The sequence below is a fragment of the Cataglyphis hispanica genome, chromosome 23 (genome assembly GCF_021464435.1).
Source record: "Cataglyphis hispanica isolate Lineage 1 chromosome 23, ULB_Chis1_1.0, whole genome shotgun sequence".
In the NCBI taxonomy this organism is placed as follows: Eukaryota; Metazoa; Arthropoda; class Insecta; order Hymenoptera; family Formicidae; genus Cataglyphis; species Cataglyphis hispanica.
Window position 1 is genome coordinate 1,136,755 of NC_065976.1, and position 20,960 is coordinate 1,157,714.

The 20,960-nt window shown below is 33.4% G+C and overlaps 4 protein-coding genes across 9 annotated transcripts; 2 read left to right on the forward strand and 2 right to left on the reverse strand.

Annotated features, from left to right (window-relative positions):
• The first annotated feature begins 92 nt into the window (after positions 1-92).
• Positions 93-7,573, forward strand: LOC126857978 (zinc finger matrin-type protein CG9776-like). 2 transcript variants are annotated; one of them, XM_050607933.1, is made up of 9 exons: positions 93-254; positions 600-918; positions 1,071-1,199; positions 1,686-1,851; positions 1,995-2,176; positions 2,244-2,621; positions 3,021-3,126; positions 4,260-4,378; positions 4,636-7,573. In XM_050607933.1, exons 2-9 carry the CDS (start codon positions 622-624, stop codon positions 6,877-6,879), a joined length of 3,621 nt encoding a protein of 1,206 aa, XP_050463890.1. In that variant the 5' UTR covers positions 93-254; positions 600-621; the 3' UTR covers positions 6,880-7,573. The 2 variants fall into 2 exon arrangements, with proteins under 2 accessions (XP_050463890.1, XP_050463891.1); XM_050607934.1 differs by having other exon boundaries at positions 1,998-2,176.
• LOC126857979 (ADP-dependent glucokinase) lies at positions 7,162-11,240 on the reverse strand. Its single transcript, XM_050607935.1, has 5 exons — positions 10,634-11,240; positions 10,064-10,351; positions 9,848-9,984; positions 9,317-9,765; positions 7,162-9,090 (listed from the first exon to the last, which is right to left on the reverse strand). Exons 1-5 carry the CDS (start codon positions 10,963-10,965, stop codon positions 8,848-8,850), a joined length of 1,449 nt encoding a protein of 482 aa, XP_050463892.1. The 5' UTR covers positions 10,966-11,240; the 3' UTR covers positions 7,162-8,847.
• A 473-nt stretch (positions 11,241-11,713) lies between these two features.
• On the reverse strand, positions 11,714-15,876 carry LOC126857985 (zinc finger protein 85-like). 3 transcript variants are annotated; one of them, XM_050607948.1, is made up of 5 exons: positions 15,698-15,876; positions 15,142-15,452; positions 14,771-15,038; positions 14,376-14,683; positions 11,714-14,301 (listed from the first exon to the last, which is right to left on the reverse strand). In XM_050607948.1, the coding sequence occupies exons 2-5, from the start codon at positions 15,400-15,402 to the stop codon at positions 12,529-12,531; spliced, it is 2,610 nt and encodes an 869-aa protein (XP_050463905.1). In that variant the 5' UTR covers positions 15,403-15,452; positions 15,698-15,876; the 3' UTR covers positions 11,714-12,528. The 3 variants fall into 3 exon arrangements, with proteins under 3 accessions (XP_050463905.1, XP_050463903.1, XP_050463904.1); XM_050607946.1 differs by having other exon boundaries at positions 14,376-15,038; XM_050607947.1 differs by having other exon boundaries at positions 14,376-15,038; positions 15,586-15,876.
• A 115-nt stretch (positions 15,877-15,991) lies between these two features.
• LOC126857987 (calpain-7-like) lies at positions 15,992-20,451 on the forward strand. Of its 3 annotated transcripts, none has more exons than XM_050607951.1 (13): positions 15,992-16,008; positions 16,273-16,539; positions 16,630-16,793; positions 16,905-17,118; positions 17,197-17,519; positions 17,706-17,838; positions 18,234-18,424; positions 18,548-18,775; positions 18,955-19,199; positions 19,310-19,518; positions 19,599-19,807; positions 19,947-20,176; positions 20,284-20,451. In XM_050607951.1, the coding sequence occupies exons 2-13, from the start codon at positions 16,347-16,349 to the stop codon at positions 20,423-20,425; spliced, it is 2,481 nt and encodes an 826-aa protein (XP_050463908.1). In that variant the 5' UTR covers positions 15,992-16,008; positions 16,273-16,346; the 3' UTR covers positions 20,426-20,451. The 3 variants fall into 3 exon arrangements, with proteins under 3 accessions (XP_050463908.1, XP_050463907.1, XP_050463906.1); XM_050607950.1 differs by having other exon boundaries at positions 15,999-16,122; XM_050607949.1 differs by lacking the exon at positions 15,992-16,008 and adding an exon at positions 16,032-16,137.
• The last annotated feature ends 509 nt before the right edge of the window (positions 20,452-20,960 follow it).

The following is a 20,960-nucleotide window of genomic DNA, read 5'->3' on the forward strand; positions in this document are numbered from 1 at the left end:
TTTTAACTCTAATGACGAATTCACAATGCGCGACAACTGTTGGGCTGACTCGAGTTTTCGAACTAGATTATGTATCGTTTGCGCAAGTCGACGCCATCATCACGTTATCTTTATCCGTTGTACATCCAGGTTTATCTACGAAGCGTTGCGGCATGTCGAGTGCTATCACTATTTTTTAGCATTATTGACACGCCGAGATTTTAACGAATTGTACGTTATCTAGAATTTAACAAACCAGGAACTGTTCGGTCAAGGTGAGCAGCGTAATAACATTTCCAATGATGTTAAATAATTTCGATTCATCTCGATGAGAGGATAACAATGGCTGCAATAGATGCCTGAAACTGTTGCGTGTTATCGCGTTTAATGCCTGTCGGAGAAAGTTTCGAAAGCTCATATATCAAAGATTTAAGAATAAAATCAATTTATAAAATCGAACTAGACCAAATCACGTGTCTTGAAATGACTTCTTAAGTATGATCTGAATTTATTCTTGTACTAAACCCTTTAATTTTCATTAAATGAAACATTAAATTCATAATTTTTATTATATGGCATATGATACATATTGTAATAAATCATAAATTTATATTTGATAGAACTTTGAAGCAAGTATTAGTAATGGAATCGGAATCCAGACGCAAGGGCCCTAGGAGTCCCAGTGCTGATTCAGACGACTCCTCGCATGCCAGAAGAAGAAGGAAGTATGATCGATCGCCGTCTCCGAGACGAAGCAGATATCGCAGGTCGCGGTCTAGAGACAGAAGATCTCGTTCGAGTTCCAGAGACAGAAGACGGAAGGAATCCAGCAGATCGCAAGACAATTGGAAACAACCTCCTCCATCTCAATCTCAGAGTTCTGTACCGAATCCAAACAATTCTACTGGTTATGTTTCAGCAGTACATAATCAATACCAGGTATAAATAGTTTTATAGATTGCTAGACATATATATAAATAGCAATGAGAGATATGAAACTATATATCTTATTAATGTATTTATATGACTTTATAATTGATTTTATATTGAACATTTTGTCTACTTATTGTTTCATATATTTTTTTTTATAGGCACCCCCACCAAACACAAGTCAGCCACCACCACCTATATCTGCTTATAATCAGGGATATAACAATTACGGCTACAACTATGGCACGGGTTATGACTACAGTTATCAACAACCTGCTGGATATCGAAGTGTAAGTTCTATTTGAAAAAAGATTAATACAATTGGTGTCCTAGTTTTATATAGAGAAGGGAAAAAGGATTAATTATATATGTTGTTGAAACAATGTGAACATTGGCGAACCATGCAAATGCAAATATTCAAGCAAAGCATGTCCTCTTGAGAATTCTAAAAATTATGCATACATTTGCAAAGCATCTCGAAAATAATCGCGCCGATTATGATTTATATTTGGTAATATTCTTATTTCTTTGGAATATCATAATTATATTTCCCTGAACCACGACTGTGGATTCCTTAGTAAGTATAACATCCGCGTTACTTATTTTATTTATATCAACATTGGAAACCTATAATATTGGCCAGATCGTTACACACATCTCTTCAAGACTTCATGTATTAGCCAAAGTCCTCATTTGAGTACCATCCAATAAAGGTAAGGGTCAATAAGAATGTCATTGAACGACTCGAAATTGGTTGTTCGTATTTATTCTGTTAGGATTATCCACCACCCAACTGGCAAGGAAGTCAAGTAACATATAACAATCAGCAAGCACCACCACCTCCATCATTGACATCTCAACAAGAATCGTCAAGACCAATTGACAGTGGTTCTTCTGGTTTAGTGACATCTTTAACAAGACCTGAGGATGTCAAAAAAGAAGGTGTGCAACAATGTTTTTATTTTATAAATATTCAAATTAATACGTTCATTTAATGAACATACTAATCTTTTTTGCATGTTGATAATGAAAAAGTCTATATCTCTTTATTCAATCTTCAAACTTCCTTTAAATTGAACATTTAGCAGCAATCGCAGCTGAAGTAAAACAACAGAAAGCGACATTGGCTAAGCAACGAGAGGAATATGTTCTAAAATCTGCTACGCTGCAGCGTGAACTGGAAATTCTGCGTCAACAGTGTGACGAGATAGGCAAAGAGGGTGGACGCGAAAATAATCGAATTATAAAAGAAAATCAGAAATTGCAGGTAAATAATATATATGATATTGTGGGTACATTTTTATGGTTAATATTAATCTGAATTAAATGTACAGGTCGAGATACAAAATAAAATGAAATCTATTCACAATGTCATCGATATGCTCACTGGCATCATTGGTGACGAAGTTACTGTGGATGACCTGAAGAGCAAATTTAAATTAGAATTAAATAAGCGTTCAAGAAGCCCGAAAGAAGATTTTCCGAAAGGAAAGTCTCCTTCGCCTGACAGATCATCGGTTTCCGATACAGATAAGGAATCCAAAGCGGAAAGAGATGTTAGGGAGAGAAGATCATCAGAGGATAAGCCTATGTACAATTTCGTTCACTACGATCCCGAAATGCATTGGTGTAAAGTCTGCGATATCTTTCCTAAGACAGCAAAGGAATATTTAAATCATCTACATAGCAATGAGCACAAAGAGGCTTGTTTAGTAAGTAATATTTTTTAATAATATAATCGCGTCATAAAACAATACATTCCTGAAATAATTGAATGTTGGAGAAAATAAATTTAGAGGTTCTTTTATAAATAATACTTGTTACTAGAACAGGTAGAAGAAAAAATATATATATATATTTCTTTTTATGTAATGAAAGAACAAAAATGGATTTAATTAAAGCTGTGTATATATTTGTAGTTCAAACTATATTTGTAACTGGATGATATATTACACAGTAATGATCACAACAAGCAGGTACTTGGTACATACTGTAATTTTTTATGTACCACATGCATATCAATATTTATAAAAGAAAAGAACCAGTACCGAGTTTCTTGCATCTAAATATCAAACCCGTTTTTACTATTTATATTTTATTCTATATAATAGGAACGCAAGATTGTTGATATGCCATGGCATGAGCGAAATGGTGAAGGGACAGAGAAAGAAGTACCCTATTATCCTGGACTGCCGACGAAAAGAACACCTATCAAAGGTAAGATCAATTACAGTGGACAATTACTAATAGAATATAATTCCGTAGCTTGTGCACAGAATAACTGTGGTGTTCGGTATGTATTGAAGAGATCAACACAATCATGAGTTGCTTGAAAGTTTGTTTGCCTTAAGTAAGTTAGAACGTTCGCGATATCGTTGAATATATGATGTTGTCAAAACATTAAAACCAATTTTAATTTGTTATACAATATGTGTAAAAAACATATCGTATAAAAATCTCTCGATCGTTTTGTTGGCAGCAAATTTTCTAGCAATATTGCAAACACCACAGCGATGCATTGGATTTTAGCTGGATTCAAGAAGCACACTTTCCGAGCGACTTTCAATCAATGTCACTTTATCGTGTCATCACATGTCTCTAATTTTATTTTTTGCAATATATTTTACACAATTTAGGTACGTTTACAACTATCTTCAGGACTAGATCTATATATCAAGATCTTATAGTGGAGTGTATTACTCAGGAAAAAGTAATGACATATAAGATAATATATATAAAATATTTTGTGTTGTTACATAACTGAGATGTATGTATGTGTAAGTTTTGGTGAAGTTATGCGAAGAAAATTCTATTACTATGATTTATATTGAAAAGATGTGTATTATCTTTTTCCAATATTATATTAATTTATTTATACAACAAATTGTATCAACTGTTTGTAAAATATACTGCAAATAATCTTTTAGACATAAACTATGTCTATACAATTATCATAGAAGAAAAAAAATTATTCATTAGTAAAAGAATATTTTTAAATCTTGAAAATGAGATTGAAAAATTGTTGCAGTATATTCATAAAAATATAATGTACATTAATTTATCTAGCTGTATATACTTATGCATTATTATTTGTATAATGTAGATATTTTTGCGAGAGAAATAAAACTGATTTTTTTCTTCCTTCCTTCTGTTTTTTCACAGATCATCGTGGGATTAAAGAAATTTAATATAATCTGTATCTTTTATCGAACACATCTTTTAATATATTATTTTTGTTTTCAGTGACATGAATGTTTCGTGGCAGAATATAAGGTCATTCTTTATGAACTTACAATGCTTACCTGCTTCAAAACTTAAATAATGCTAACTGAAAAAATATTTGATTATAGGGCTACAATTCTTCAGTGCGTCAACAGCTTGGTATTGCAAACTATGCGAATCTTGGATAGGAGATCTTCACTGTGCCAGTCTACATCTGAAGTCTAAACGTCACTCTGAAAACTTTTCTGTAAGTGATCTAAACATATGATATTTGAACAATACAATATTAAAGGTTGATAAAGATATAAAAAAAAATCATCAAACTTTAAAGTAAAGTTTAAACAAAATGATAATTACAAATTATTCTCGAAATAATTTCTATTAATCGAAATAGTCGTCTGAAAGAGTTAATAATTTAAAATCTAATAAAAAGTTGAGAGATAGATCTCGCATCAACTCGACATATTTAATATAAATAATTTATTTGAATAATGTGCTGTTTAGCGTTTCGTGGAGCAAAATCCGCATTGGGAAACTGATTGGATGGCCGATCGAGAAAAGGCGTTCTCTGAAGAAAAGCATAAGCAAATACAATTGGAATTGCAAAAACAAAAAGACGATGATCCACCGACAAAGTCGAAGAAGTCTAAGAAGAACAAGAAAAAATCGAAGAAGGCTAAGAAACGTAGAAACAGAAGTAGTGCTAGTGATACGTCTAGCGAGTCAGAGAACTCCGACACTGAATCCGATCAGGATACCACAAAGAGTATACGCGTGGCGATGCGAAACAAGATGAAGGCTTCGACACAAGCGATTCTTAATGAGGAAATAGATTATCAGCGTTTAAAATTGAAGGGGCACAATTGGTCAAAGGCACCGCAGATAAATCAATCACCGCTGCCCGAGCAACATCCATCAGATGCGGATGACAGGCAACTTCTGAATTCGATCAGGGATAAACTGAAAGCCAAGCAGGAAGAAGAAATGAAGACTCGCAAAGTAAATCAAGAGAAAACAATAGAGGAAGAGGAGGAAGATTTACATCAGGAGAGCTATTCGAAGAAATCTGAGGATTTAGAGGCTTGGGGACCGAAGGAACCACCTAAACCATTCTGGATAAAGAAGGAAGAGGAGAAGCAATCGCAGCAACCAATCACAAATAAACCAATCGAGTTGCCGAAACCGGAGGAAATGCCGAAGCCACATATGGGATTCTGGACGAAGCAACAGGTAAATATGACGGTGAAGCCGCCTGAAAGTAAATCAATGGACAAAGAAGATGAAAGGGATCGCGACAGAGATCGCTACAAGGATGATCGCGATCGCAAATACAGTAGCAGGTACGAGAGAAGAAGCCGGCGAGATAGGGACCGTGACAGGGACAGAGAAAGGGATCGAGATCGCGATTACTATGATGATCGTCGAAAAAGAGACAGGGACAGAGATAGCAACGATTCTCCGAGACGCGACAGAAATTGGCGCGACAATAGTCCGAAGAGGAATTATGACAAGTATAGTAAAGACAGACGGGGAGATGATAATTCATCGAATGATGAGTCCAAGTTTGAAAAGAAATCGAACGAGTCCAAATCGAAAAAAGGCAACGTCCTAAGCAAGAAATCTGCGCCGCAGGCGGCCAAGGGTAAGTTACCCTTTATCGGCAGGTTACCTTTGTTCAAGAAGAAGACCGAAGAGCCCAAGTTGCCAGAGAAAGACATTACTCCGTTGCCCTATCAGCAGAGCAAGTTCGAGGATACGCCAAAAGTGCCCAATGAAATCATCAATCCACCAGGTGTTGTGCATATCACCAAGTTAGCTACTCCGTTGAATTTGAATAATAACGGCAGCGCAGCAATTTCACTGACAAACAAAACTATTAATCAGCCTATGAAAATCTTAGTGGCACCTCCACCGCCTGTATTAAACGAAAGCAAACCTACGCCTCAAGTGGTTGACATGGAAATAGATGACCAATCTGAGGAGACGGTTATAGAGGAACAATTGATAGTGGAGCAACAAAAACAGCAACAACAAACGTCGAGTGTGTCAAAACTGCCGCTACCCCCGCATCCACCACCGCCATTGAATAGACCACCGCCCAGCTTCACGCCAAATCAGCAACAGCAATCAGTCGTGCACAATAGACCGCCGCCAACACCGGTGCAAAGTACACCACCACAATTTACACCGAATCGACCGCCTCCGCCGTTTATGTCGAATCCACCGCCGTTTGTTCCACCGAGGTTTCCTCCTCGTCAGGCCGTACCGCCACCTGCTGCCTTCATGACCACTCAGCCGCCACCGATACCGAGCACCACGGGTTTCGTGCAAAACCATCCGCAGAATCCGCCTCCACCTCCGCCACCATTACCATCAACAATAGACTCGAATGTAACAGTTGCACCGTCGCACTCCGATGTATCTGACATACCAGAGCCATCGGAGAAACGTTCGGCGGATCCGAGCATTCCGTTGCCAGATGATCTGCAGGAAGCTCTAAACATAATCTTCCCTAAAGAAGAGACAGCAGAAAGCAAACAGCAGCATCAGCAACAGCAGAATCAGCAGGAGTCTAGTCTTATGTATTCATCAATGTACAGTATGTTGGGCTGCGTTGGATATGGACCTGAATACATGGATCAACCACCACCCGAAATTATGCAGGAGGCGGAAACAGAGGCGGATACTCAACCTGGGCCTGATGATCTTCGCATGTTGGGCATCGACGAGGGAGATACGATCCTATAAATCACGCTCGCAAAGATTTTCACACTGGTAGAGAAGATTGATCCACGAGATTTGTATTAATAAAAAGACTCTGTTGCTAATAATTTACACGCATAAAGATTTCCTACTCTGCATTAGAAAGAGTAGGTCCGTTATCATTGATCCGTCATTTCTCACTCATCTCGGCATGTCGTACGATAAATACTTCATCAGTAATTATCAATTACGTATCTTCTATCTTAAAAAACAAATATGTGATAAAAAAGTAAAGAAAAAAGGAAAAATAAAATGGCTACAAAAAAATGGTCTTGAAATTATATATTGTAAGTACAAGTGATGCGATGGTCTGTAAAGATTACTTAACGATATGCAGCAAAACGAATATTGTCCATTAGATAGTAATATTTGTTATCTCGTTAGTATCTCATGATTTTTTCCCGTCTCGTACCATGTTCCGTGCATTTTTTTTTCTTTTTTTTTTCCATGATGCATTATGATCCATTTGATGTTAATATCAGCAAACATTAGCAACAATTAATATATGATTGTCAGGATCTTAAGTTTCAACTGTATTAAGAAAGTGTATTGCAAAAAATACTCGTTGAAAATTTGCAAGTAATCTGGACAATCTAGCGTCCTTATCGGATGTTATCAATGAGTTATGTATATCAAAGGACAAAAAGTGTAATATTAATAAAAAAAACATAATGTCGTACATCGCGTATCATTATGTATTAAATATTATTCTTTGATATTTGCAAACTTTCAAGTTTGCATTATATATACATATATATATATATATATATATATATATATATATATATATATAAAATCAACTCTAAACGTAAAACAATGTTGACACATCAATTGAGGTTTTATATAAAGACTCATATAAACGAATTGGCCGCATTAAAAACTGTTACATTTGAAGTATCTTATAAAAATATAAATTAAATATAAAAAGACAATATAAAAATTTTGAATAATTAAAGTTCAATAAAAATATAATTGCTGTACGCGGAATTAATGAAACATACATAATTTTATCATGTTTATATTATTATTTTATCATGTTTACATTGAATCTAAATACTTCAAATATAGCAATTTTTAGTATGCACTAGTGTGAATTGAATTCGCTAATAGAGACTCTTGAATATTGGAATGTAAAATTATTGATGGTATATATAATAATTTTCAAAATTAAACATTCTTTTTATAAATGATTATTTCCAATCTCTTCGTTACTCTCTTTAGATTATTTTTTAGAATTTTTACTTTAATCTTACAATCGATTTCTTAAGATAATATCACATTGCCTTTGTTTTTTTTTACAATCACAATATATTGCATCTAAGAATCTCTATTAATGCATAATTGTTGAAACTATCGAAATACATATTACATACCACTAAGTTAAATATTCATTTCTACTCTGAATTTTCAATACTTTCAAAAATTTCAATAATGATCATCTTATTAACTGTATTTATGAAAACATCTACCACAGTGTACTGCGATTAGCTTATATAATATAATTGTGTACACTATTGGAATATATATAAACTTTTTTCGATTAAAATTAGTTTACAAATGCGAGAGTAACAATGTAATGTTCACAGTCATTGACGTTAGTACCAAAATCGCTGTCAATTGTAATAGGCAGAGTGTCACAATATGATAAAATGCACATATAAGTGCACAGAATTATTTAATTCCATGTAATATAAATAGTGTTTTACATCCTTCAATAATGTGTAACAAGTCATATGTGTGTCCAGTCTCTAATTTCCAGTCAAGTGGAATGTAAAAACCATTGTGGAATAAGTGAATCGATCGTTTGCACGATTTCCGCATGCTACAAACATGAGTAAAGGCCTACTTTAAGATTTTGATTCGCGCATTTACGTATTTGCGATGGGGGAAAAGGAATATGATTCGTAATATAATATACTTAAACGATCATGTTGTATCGATGAATCCCGTATTTCAGATCTGAAGTACTAGGCCTGCGCTGGAAATATTGTCCCCGCCACCAGCCGTCTGACTAGCTTCTGTGCAAACCAATACGGGTGCGACGCACACCTGAATAGAAATATTTTCCTGTTCCGTTTTCAGCATTTCGTCCCAACAAGATACTGGTTTGTCGACGTTCAATAATATTCGGGTTCCATCAACAATAGACGTCGAGAAACTATCGTCCATGATCAGCGTCGCTTTTTTCACATCGATCTGTATCAAGATAAAAACATTTTAAAACCATCTGACATAGGATAATGATATAAATGTAACATACTTTAACATACTTTAAGCAATCTAACATTTCTAATCTTTTTAAAGAGCAAAGTTGCAGATTTGGTAACTATAGCTTTATAATTTAGATAAATATTTATAAATAATTTCTATAAATCATTCATATTTTGCTTCATATTATATATAAATTTTGAATGATACTCACATTACTTGATGCGCATACATGTCTATGTGCAGTCAGCGACGCCTTGGCCGCAGCAGCCATTGTATTTTTCCAGATGGAATTCTTGACGGTGAATATAGCTTGATATGCCAACGTGTGCACATGAATTCTCGTGAGCTCTCTAGCATCCGCGATGGACTTACCTCTCAAGCGTATAAGTTTAAATAACGTTCTCATCTGATCTAACACCGTTGCGACACGCGGAGTCGAATCAGCGACCAATGAAATGTTGCCGTAATACATAGTATTATACAAATTTGCTATTTCCTGCTCGTTCATTCCCAAACTGTCGGCAAATGGAACTACAAGATCGCAAAGCTCGAATAGCAATTTATCCTCGGCGAATGAAGCCATCTCAAAGTGGATTTTGGTAGAACTCGACCGTTCCAACATTTGTTTCTTCACTTTCAGCAGCAGATTCTTCCGTTTATCTGTAAAATACGCGATTCCGCAACATGAAACTTGTTTAATAAAGATTCGTGGACAGAAAAGAAATTTTGATAGAAAAATTACCTTCTTGAAATGGATAATTGTCCATCATTTGGAGGCCACTGATTACTAGTAAATCGGGATCATAGGTCTTCAGGATTTTGTCAAAAGCATCAAACGAGCTGATCATTGGATTATTCATATCATTATGGATAATATATCTAGGAAGTACAAAAAAAATAGCATGCGTTAATCTGTATAATTTACTTAATTGTATATATTTCTACCATTAATACATACCTATTTGCTCTAGCACTAGAATAAGGACCCCATACCTCGCCATGCTTATATTCCAAGATAAGGTGAATGTCGTCGCGTTTTACTTCGCCACCTACGACATTTATCACCTGTGGAATCATTTGATATAATGACTTGGTCATCTTAGCCGCGAGAGTCACGTCGCATCCTTCTCGCGCAAATCGCATCGCCATAACTGCAGCATTTCCTCCAATTGTCGAGTAAGATGAAGAAAACGAACGTGCCTTCGACACCAGATCATCAAATAGAGTTCTGTTTGCCATGTAACGCCTGAAAAAAGTTTTTAACATTTTTAGCAAAATATTGAGGAATATAATAGTAGTCTATGTTTGTATAGCAGTCTATGTTTGTATAACAGTATATTTTTTTTACAATTAATTGCAATTAATTTCTATAGGTATATACATAATTGATACACTTTAAATAATATCAAGACATTTTAATAATTAATATACTAAATTGTTAAATACGTGATTTTAATATGCTTATATATTTTTTATATGTAGGACCATTCTATAAAAATGACACTGAAACTCTCCGAACAGAGCTTACTCGGCTGCGGCCCCATGGCGAAAGTAATAGCCGAAGCTCTTGAGTAATTCGAGCTCGGTGTTGATCTCGTCAAAGTGTTCAGGTCGTCCGACCTCGTCCGAATATTTTAGCAAGTGTTTCGCGTCGATAAAGACATCAGTGCATACGCCATAACCTACAGCGACTTTCGGCTTCCTAGTGATAACATGCTTGTTCTCAAGTTTTTCGAGGCCGTGCAACAGGGTCAGCAATCTTTTCTGCAGGACGTTCTCATTGTTACGATAATAAATTGCCGCGAGCACAATCAGCACGGTGAAAAAAGTCCCAAATCTTAACCCCTTCTTGTACCCCATACTGCATACGAAACTTATTATATATCAACTGGCGAACAGGCAAATTCTGTATAGAAGCCTATAATATTAATCTATCAGTCACAAAAGAAGAAGAACTTATTATTATATGCGCGCAACTACAGCCAGAGAGAAGCCTCTCTGCTACAAATCACGCATAACCACGCACAAACCAGTGACAATCACGCGTATCTGACGAACTGACCAGCTGATCACGCACAATTGACCACGATGTATGCATATGTATATCACGCAAAATATGAAAGATAACAAAGTACATATAGAGATATCTGATTATCTGATAACGGATATGCGACGAAATCAATTCGCATATTCATTATTTAATTGCATAATTGCCAATATACATTCGAGATAAATTTTCTTAATTTCCTGAACATATGTCAGTTATTATCTATGAAAAAATTCTGTTCATTTTCCATCAAGTTTGCTCTCAGATAAGCTCTAATTCTATTTTTAAATTTTAATCTGATAATTTATAGAAAATTGTACCAAAATTATTTGAAAAATTCATCAAATTTTACAATAGTTATTTGTAAATAATTTAGTGAACAATGAGAAAGAAAGAATATTTGTATTATAATAATATTATAATATTAACTTTAATCTCCCTTTCTCTCAAATGTTCCTTTAGTGTAATGATAGAATAATGTAATAATTTTTTAATTATAATGATTTATTTTAAAAAATGATATAACTTATATTGTATATATATATTGCATATAATCTTTCTATTAAATATTTTTATCTCTATCTAAGTACATATATGTAGTGTATAAAAAAGTCTATATTGTAAAAATTTGCTTATATATAAGGAAATATTTTCACATCAGACATACAGTCTTCCATACATAACACACACATATCTCTCTTCAAAGATATTTTATTGCTACATAGATATAAATTTTATAGCTTATATATCACCAAGCAAGTATTATAAAATGTAAAATATAGATATCAGTCATTATCAAAACAATATTGTAATAAAAAACTATCCAAAAGAGAAAATATACAATTATATACCGCGCAATCACACATAATATAAAAAAATGTTTAAAGAATATTCCTTCACATTAGCTAAAGTATATACTATAAGAAGTATATAAATAAAATTATAAATGTAATTAATATAATTATAATATAATATAATTATAAAAATTAAAATGATATTAAAATATTAATTATAATACACATGATCTTTTATAACAACTGCAATAACATTTTAGAAAAACATAAAATACTTTTTAATTTATCCACATCAAATATTCTCATTACTTCAATCTTCTCAATAGTTCGTGTAATCTCGCTATTTTTTTTTTAGAAACTTGTATAGAACTAATAATTTGGCGAAATTTACTGATAACAAAGTTTCATATTTGATATTAGTAGTTGTAAATGTAGGATTCATTTAAAAGCTATGGATTTAACTCAGAAAAGAGATTTAAACTCGTGATAATCTCATTCGTGTGAAATTTTTTTCATTAGCTTTCTACAATCTATGTTCTAGTCTCTTGAAAGAAGAGGCTAATTCGCTTTTCCACATTTCTCTCATTCTTTGTTTTTTGTATGGAGACGCATGTGTTTCTTCAGATTGTCCAGTCGATTACAGCGACGGTCGCAATAGTCGCACTTATAGGGCATCAGATTGCTGTGCACGACCACATGACCGTTCAAATGACTGATCTGCTTGAAGCGCTTGCCGCAAATGGTGCAGGCGTATGGGCGCTCGTTCATATGCGCGGACGAGATGTGCGTCTGCAGATTCGTTTTCCTGACGAACGTGGCCTTGCACACATCGCACTCGAATGGCCGTACATTCGCGTGGATCGCCAGATGCGATTTGAGCACGTTCTTGTGCTTGAAGTTTTTCTCGCATAAATGACACTGGAACGGCCGTTCGTCGTTGTGCACTTTCTTGTGTACAGACAGATGCGCCAGTTGCTTGAACATCTTGGCGCAGATCTCGCACTGATAAGTACGACCGTCCTCATGCGCAGCACTCACATGACGGCGCAGAGTGTCTGCCAGAGTATACCGCTTGCCGCAGATCTTGCAGCAATACGGACGCTCGTTAGTGTGCGTCAGCAGATGACCATTGAGATTGCGCTTCTCCAGGAAACGCGCGCCACATACATCGCATTGATACGGCTTCTCGCCGTTATGCACATACATGTGCTTTTTCAACGAGTTTGACAAGCTGAAGCGCTTCGAGCACACGGTACACTGAAAGCGGCGCTCGCCCGTATGAACCAGCATGTGCGATTTTACATGACCGGCCTGCTTAAAACGTTTGCCACACACCTTGCAGTCGTACTGGCGCTCCTGCGTATGCGTGAATATATGCCGCTCCAGGACGCTCTTCGTCGTGAATACCTTCTTGCAATTGTCGCATTCAAACAGACGATAGACGTCGCGGATCTTAGAAGTCGTCGTCGTTGTTGTCGCGTTACCTTTATGCAAATGCGCGTGTTGCTTCAACGAGTCCAGCGAATTGAATTTTATGCCGCACATCGTACACTGAAACGAGCGGTAATCATGATGCGTCAGCGAGTGCTGGCTAAGATGACCCAGCTGTTTGAAACTTTTGTTGCACACGTCGCATACATATGGTCGTTCGTTTGTGTGCGACCGCATGTGCCTCTCCAGCACGCTAGGAAAATTAAACTTTTGCTCGCAATATGTACACTGTAAGGTGAATTGCATTTTCGACACGCTCCGACTCTCCATAGACAATTTTCGTTTACTGGTATAACTCGAGATCTTGGCAGTCTTGCTATTGGAATTTTTCATATCGTCCAATAATGCGTCGCAATTTTCGTTTGTTGTCTCGGCATCTGATAATTCGTTATGTGCCGCTCGAATCTCGGATTTTTCCTCATTAGATACAGTCGTTATCGCCTCAGCGGCATTGCTTCTGGTATTTCTTCTAACTGGTACTTCCTTTTCCTTGTCAGCTAATTTACCTTGCCCATGAGACTGTTTCATGTGCTTCGCATATAATCTTGGAACACTAAATGTTTTACTGCATAGCTTACATCGGAGAGCCCGTTGCGCTTTGTGAGTTCTCATATGATTCTTCAAATGTCCCAGCTTCATGTATTGCTTTTGACAGTACTTGCACTTGAGAAATTGTATATTCTCGTTTTTTAGTTCATTTTTTCCTACTTCTATTTCACTTCTACTCGTTGAATTTATGGCGCGCACATTGCTCGTGAGAGATTCATTCTTTATATTGACAAAGCTAAAGCCATTTACGTCGTCGTTTCTCGAAAATGCCTTTTGACTGCATGTATCTTGTATGTTGTCATTTTCTTCACAATACTGAAACATTCAAAATAATAATTAATCAGAATATGTTATGTTGATAATAATACAATATTATTTAGCATTATTACATTGGTACTATTCGATGTCTTCTGTGTGTCTTTTGTGGTTGTAATTATATCTTTATTTTCTCTATGTGGCAAATGTTTGATCCATTCTTCCTCTGTCCATAAACTCTCTGTATCTTTTTCTGTACCAAAGTTTTGAAAGTTTTCGCGTACATCTCGTCCAAATAATATGTCGCATGGAACTTTACCATTCTGACTACGATATGTCGAATTGTGGAGAATCTGTATAAAGTTCAGTCCTTCGCACCAGGTTTTGGTTGGATTCTTTTTCATCCAGGATTCGACCAAGCTTTTAAAATCCCTGCAGCTAACTTCATATTTAGGTACATCCCCATGCAATATGAGGGAATCATTCCACAATGAACGTAACTCATATACAACTTGTTCAGCAAACTTACGTCCATTACCACTCTGTAACACTCGTGGTGCTCCTATGATCGCCAATACATCTAACAAATTCTTTGCAACTTCTTTAACCGTATTGTTACAGAGAGCTCTTAGTACAACAAACTTGGATGGCTGATTTTCATAAACAAAAAAATATTTATAGGGAAATGTTGGTTCTACTGTCATTTCTATTATGTCAATGCGACCTCTATTATACAATCTCTCAGAACCCTCAGTCAGTTCTTTGGGTAATTGATTTAAAGAGTCTGCTTGACTAGACTGAAAACATATGTAATATATAACATGTATAATTTAAATCATTTACATATTAGAGATATTATACACACATATATAATTATATAAAGATATATTAAAAACTTACCAATACATCCAAATGACTGCTTTCTTGCTTAATTTTCTTATCCTTTTCTTTGGATGAAACTTGCAAGTGCAAAACTGTATTTTGTACAGATTGAGAGTTCAATGTACTTTCAAAAAATTCTGCTTCCTGTTTTACAAATACAAAACTACGTTGATTTCGTTCACCTGGCAGCAAATGATCCAAAGAATTTCGTACATATGTATTTTGTGGCATCCATTCTACACTTAACGGCATTTCTTTATTCATTCTTATTTTTGTCATGTGTCGTGCCCAATGTTGTTTTTCTTTTTAGTACTCGATGCTACTATTTCCTACAATCATTTATGCAATTTATTAAGTAAACCGATTTGATTTAAAAAAACCGGCGTTTTATAAAGCTTCATCAAATCACAGAAAATTTATTTTTTATTGTAAAATATATGGGTTTAATTTCAAAATTTTTACTCTTTCGCATATTATCTCCATATTTTTGGCACGTCAACAGACTTTCTTAATTAGAAAAATTAACAAGCCGGTATAATAGTAATGTTAATTGGTTCTCGAGTGAATCATTAACCTGTAATATGTCACACAATTCCAATTTACATCAATTCTTAAAATCACATTCGTCTGATAAGATTACACAAATAAATATCTCGTATTCTTTCGCATATTTTCCACTTTGCATATTTTTCGACAAATAAATAACGATACGTCCGATTTTGTGCTTAAAGCTCGGATATGTCAATATTTTAGCGGTTGTTGGCATATGAAATTTATTGTCTATGTCTTAAGGCAAGTCTTCATGACATTTCATCATGAAAGTTGATTAGCTAGAGAGATAACTGGAATATTACGTCGTTTGACATTTGACAACACTTTCGTTCTGTATATATTTTCCTCCCCCCCTCCCCATTTCATGTATTTAAATACTCTTGTATTATAATTGTTGATTAAAAAATTTTAAATTATTTTGTCGTTGGTTGATTTCGAGTGATTCAGGTTTCATATCTTTATGTATATAAATATTATTTCTTTTTATTTTACATTTTGATATTTTGATTTATTATGTATTGTTTTATGTTTATAATTAAATATAGTCTACATGAGTGAAGAATTTAAAATTCTGTGAAATTTTTTGTTTGCTTAAAGCAACAAAGTGACTTCTTCGTCAATTGATTTTGGATCCTGGCTCTCTAATCTTATCACTATTCTACATTGCTAAAATGGCACAAACATTAGATGATGCATTACTTGCTGCTAGTAGAGCTGTACAATCTGATAAAAATAGCCAGTATAAACAAGCATTATATTATTATGATATTGCTATAAAACTTCTTACTAAATTAGAATTGGATGACATGTATAAAGAAAAGCTTTCAGATTATCGTGATAGGATATTATCGATACAGCAACTTAGTAAGCTATTTGATGATGACATAGAAATTTATTATAAGCACGAATTGTACGAATTATATATATACATACGATAATTTGTGATACTTTTAGTTCAAGAAGAGGAACAAAATAGCTGTAAAGCTGAACCTTTACATCAATCTGAATTACAGAGATGTAAATTTCTCATGAACCAAGCATTGGATGCAGATGAGGCAGGTTTAAAAGATATTGCAATAAAGTTATACACTGATGCTGCTGAACTTGGTCTTAGTGCAGTAAGTATAACATTCGGTTGATAACTATTATATAAAATTGTTAAATTGATTCTTGCACATATATATTATTTAATGATGTATCTTACTATCAGTCTATATGATATATTGCAGAAAACTGTTGACCCAGATGTAAAAGCAAAATTAACAAATCTTGTTAGAGTTGCTGTCGAACGGGCAGAGTCATTGAAAGGAATAAAAAGTACTAATGATAACAGTGTTATGAAAAGTCTTGCTGAACTACCATCTGTACCAGAAACTAATTTTCCAAATACTGAACAATCAATACAACTTGAACAATCAGTGAATGTGCCATCAGTTGCTCCAGGTAATGTAAATATATTACAAAGATAAAAGGTATATATGAGAGAAATTTCAATATATCTATTATTTGAATAAATTTTAGCAAGAAATATTAAACCCTCGCTACATCGGGGAAGCAGTGCTCACCTTAAAGTAACTGGTGGTAATACCAATTATACTGAAGAGGAGAAAAGAGTATTGCTTCACAGCTCTCACATAAATGATAATGAATTTGTACCATTTATGAATATTGATCTTGCTGAAAAGTTTCAATATCATATTCCATTCACTGACAAGGATGGATTACTGGAACTAGCACCAAAGCAAAAACTTGATTTTGCTGGATGGCGTCGGCCAGAAGAATTATATTCTGATCCTAAGATGGTCATTGGTCATCATGTTGACTACTTCAGCATAAAACAGACTGTTAGTAACTTGATCATTAATAATAATGATATATAATATCAATGCATAGAGAGTATATATGCATATACATTTATTAAACATATATTTTTACAATATTAGTTTCAAACTTAAGAATACTGCAGAGAATATATATATTTTTTGAATATGTATTTAGTTTAATATTTAATTGCCTTTCATGTGTTTTAGGTAGTTTCCGACTGTTCTTTTGTTGCTTCGCTCGCTGTGAGTGCTCAATATGAAAAAAAATTTGGGCGAAGACTTATAACATCCATTATTTATCCCAAGAATAAACACAAAGAGCCTATATATAATCCATTCGGTAATTATTTTTAGTTCATTAATTTTAATTAATTTGTTGGATGATAAAACATAATTTATACATAAAACATATTTTTAATTGTATATGTTCCAAGCTTAAAATACTTACATTAAATTACATGGAGAAGATACATACACACATACAAGCACTTTACACATTTCTATTATATTTTTGTTCATGGATTATTTTTTATGCACAATTTTAAATTTATACATTAATAATAATATTATTTTTCTTTACATTGAATTCATACAATTAAAAGATGCTTTTAAGGAGCGTATAATTCATTCTTCATACAAGGATTTCTTCTGTATATAAATAAAAAAAAATACGTGTATTTTATTAGATTTTATTATATAGTATATTAGAAATGATGAACACACATGTAATATTAGGAAAATATATGGTGAAACTACATATCAATGGCATTCCACGTAAAGTAATAATAGATGACCTTCTGCCTGTAAGCCGATACAACCAATTACTCTGTTCCTACTCTAGCAATCGAGGGGAGCTATGGATTTCTTTGCTCGAAAAAGCTTATATGAAAGTAATGGGTGGTTATGATTTCCCTGGATCAAATAGTGTAAGTTTTTTTATATCAGTATTCAATTATTAATTAATTTATAATTCTATTTTATTAATTTGTTTTTTTATTAATTTATTAATTTACTTTTTATTAATAAAGTACACATTTATTTCAATATAGAATATAGATTTACATGCCTTAACTGGTTGGATACCTGAAAGGTGGGCAATCAGACCAAATAAAGCAGATTTTAATAAGGATAGTCTCTTTGATACATTACTATTACGACTTCATAAGGGAGATGTACTAGTCACTGTAGCCACAGGACAGTTATCAGACTTGGATACAGACCGTACCGGCCTTGTACCGAGTCACGCATATGCCGTCCTTGACGTGAAAAAGATTAATGTAAGTAAAACAAAAGAAAAAAATTATTCAGTTAATATCTGCTTTTTAAATCTCCTTTCCTGACATAATGTAGACATACAATACAAATAACATTTCTGTTTTTCTTAACATGTTATGCATTTATAATTAATTCAGAAAAATGAAGCATTTAATTTAAATTGTATTAATATTACATATAGGGAGAAAGATTATTACAATTGAAAAATCCATGGTCTCATTTGCGATGGAAGGGCAATTATTCGGAACTTGATATAAAACACTGGACTGAAGATTTGAAAGAAAAATTGAATTACGATCCAGAATCTGCTTCAGAATTTGATAATGGCATTTTTTGGATTGATTACGACAGTATATGTCGATTCTTCGATGTATTTTATTTAAATTGGAATCCAGGACTGTTTAATTATACTTATTGCATACATCAGTATGTTATTTTTTTATTATATCTGTATTACATATTACACAGCCGTAACCACTCTCTTCTCATATATAACAATAGTGGTATGTTCAGAGAATAATTCTATTTTATTACAGAATGTGGAAAGCTGGTATTGGACCTGTAAAAGATGCATATAATATTGGCGATAATCCACAATTTTCATTGGACATACAGGGCAGAGGAGCTGGTGCTATTTGGATACTTCTTACAAGGCATATTACAGATATAGCAGATTTCCGACAAAATCAGGAATATATTACTGTTTTAATTTATCGTAATGACGGAAAAAGAGTCTATTATCCGTGTAAGTATACATTCGATTTTTTACTTTTCAATTTTATATTATTAGCTATCAGTGATAAATATATGATAAACTATATTTAGATGATCCACCGCCGTACATTGATGGTGTGAAAATAAACAGCCCGCATTATTTGTGCAAAATTAAATTCGGAGAGCAAAGTGATACAAAATATACTTTGGTCATATCTCAGTATGAGAAAACGAATACAATCTATTATACGCTTCGTGCATATGGAACATGTCCATTCATATTGCGAAAAATACCTCAATCGTATAAATATGAAGAGGAGGTATATCTTTTTTTTTATATTCTTAATTTTTCTAAAATTTTCTAGATTTTTTTCTCTAAATGAATGTCTCTAGATTCTCTTACATATATGTCTATATATTTTTATATATATGTCTACATATTAACATGATCTTTTATAGGTAACAGGTCAATGGAAAGGCATTACAGCAGGAGGATGTGGCAACCATTCTACATATGTGAATAATCCGCGATATCAAATAGTGCTTGAAAGCGCTAATAATAATAATTATTTATTAATTATTTTAAAAGGGCCTAAACAATATCAAATAGGCTTTGACATTAATACTGTCGTATTAAATGACGTAAATGCAACAACTGCATTTAAAACAAAAACCTCTGGACCGTTTAGGTTCGTACTTTTTTTTAATATTTTGCACACACACATCCTTGTAAAAAATATCTTTTGTTTATATTTTGTAACAAAAACTTGTGATCTATCTTTATTTCTACTTACAGATCCGGCTTTGTGTATTTGGAATTAGAAGACGTACCAGCAGGAACATATCATATTGTTCCCTCAACATACATACCTGGTCAGGAGGGACCATTCTTTCTAATCTGTAAATCTTCTTGTAATTTGCAGCTTCAACTTCTTTAACAAATTAAATAAATTTCTTGAACTAATTTCTTGAATTTGAATTTCTTGAACTTTGTATTGCATCTATTAGCTATTCTCATTTTGTCTACATGTTTTTTATTCAATTTTAATAAAATGTTCTATCTTTAATGAAAAATAAATTATCAACGTTAGAGATATTTTGTATTATATCGATATTTCTGTTTAAATAACTTGACTTAAAATTTTTCTAAGAAAAGATTTGCTACTTAAAGAATATTTTTTTTTTCATGCATTAATTATTACATTTAATAGCATTCATTCCTTCTGTTCATAGATATATAAATTATTTTAAATAATGATATTTATAATATAATTGTTTTGTAATTATAAGAGAAATAATTCGGGAAAGAGATAATTTAAAGAAAATTGTTTTACAACAATTTTATTTTATATTCCAAAAGTATAAAAATGAGACTAGACATCTATAATAATAATATTACCATCAAGATTTCTGTAAAACTAATTACTTTTGTATTTGTTTATATATCATTAATGCTTTTGGAAGCAGAATTAC

Excerpts from the sequence above, each read along its gene's own strand:
- LOC126857985 (XM_050607946.1), bottom strand. The coding sequence starts at position 15,402 with ATGACAAAAATAAGAATGAATAAAGAAATGCCGTTAAGTGTAGAATGG. Across the intron at positions 15,039-15,141 it reads GCAGTCATTTGGATGTATTG|TCTAGTCAAGCAGACTCTTT; the intron begins GTAAGTTTTTAA and ends ATATGTTTTCAG. Across the intron at positions 14,302-14,375 it reads AGACATCGAATAGTACCAAT|TATTGTGAAGAAAATGACAA; the intron begins GTAATAATGCTA and ends TGAATGTTTCAG.
- LOC126857987 (XM_050607951.1), top strand. The coding sequence starts at position 16,347 with ATGGCACAAACATTAGATGATGCATTACTTGCTGCTAGTAGAGCTGTA. Across the intron at positions 17,520-17,705 it reads ACTTCAGCATAAAACAGACT|GTAGTTTCCGACTGTTCTTT; the intron begins GTTAGTAACTTG and ends CATGTGTTTTAG. Across the intron at positions 18,776-18,954 it reads TTGACGTGAAAAAGATTAAT|GGAGAAAGATTATTACAATT; the intron begins GTAAGTAAAACA and ends TATTACATATAG.
- LOC126857978 (XM_050607933.1), top strand. The coding sequence starts at position 622 with ATGGAATCGGAATCCAGACGCAAGGGCCCTAGGAGTCCCAGTGCTGAT. Across the intron at positions 1,852-1,994 it reads TGAGGATGTCAAAAAAGAAG|CAGCAATCGCAGCTGAAGTA; the intron begins GTGTGCAACAAT and ends TTGAACATTTAG. Across the intron at positions 3,127-4,259 it reads GAAAAGAACACCTATCAAAG|GGCTACAATTCTTCAGTGCG; the intron begins GTAAGATCAATT and ends ATTTGATTATAG.
- LOC126857979 (XM_050607935.1), bottom strand. The coding sequence starts at position 10,965 with ATGGGGTACAAGAAGGGGTTAAGATTTGGGACTTTTTTCACCGTGCTG. Across the intron at positions 10,352-10,633 it reads CGCCATGGGGCCGCAGCCGA|GCGTTACATGGCAAACAGAA; the intron begins GTAAGCTCTGTT and ends AACTTTTTTCAG. Across the intron at positions 9,766-9,847 it reads CAATTATCCATTTCAAGAAG|ATAAACGGAAGAATCTGCTG; the intron begins GTAATTTTTCTA and ends CGTATTTTACAG.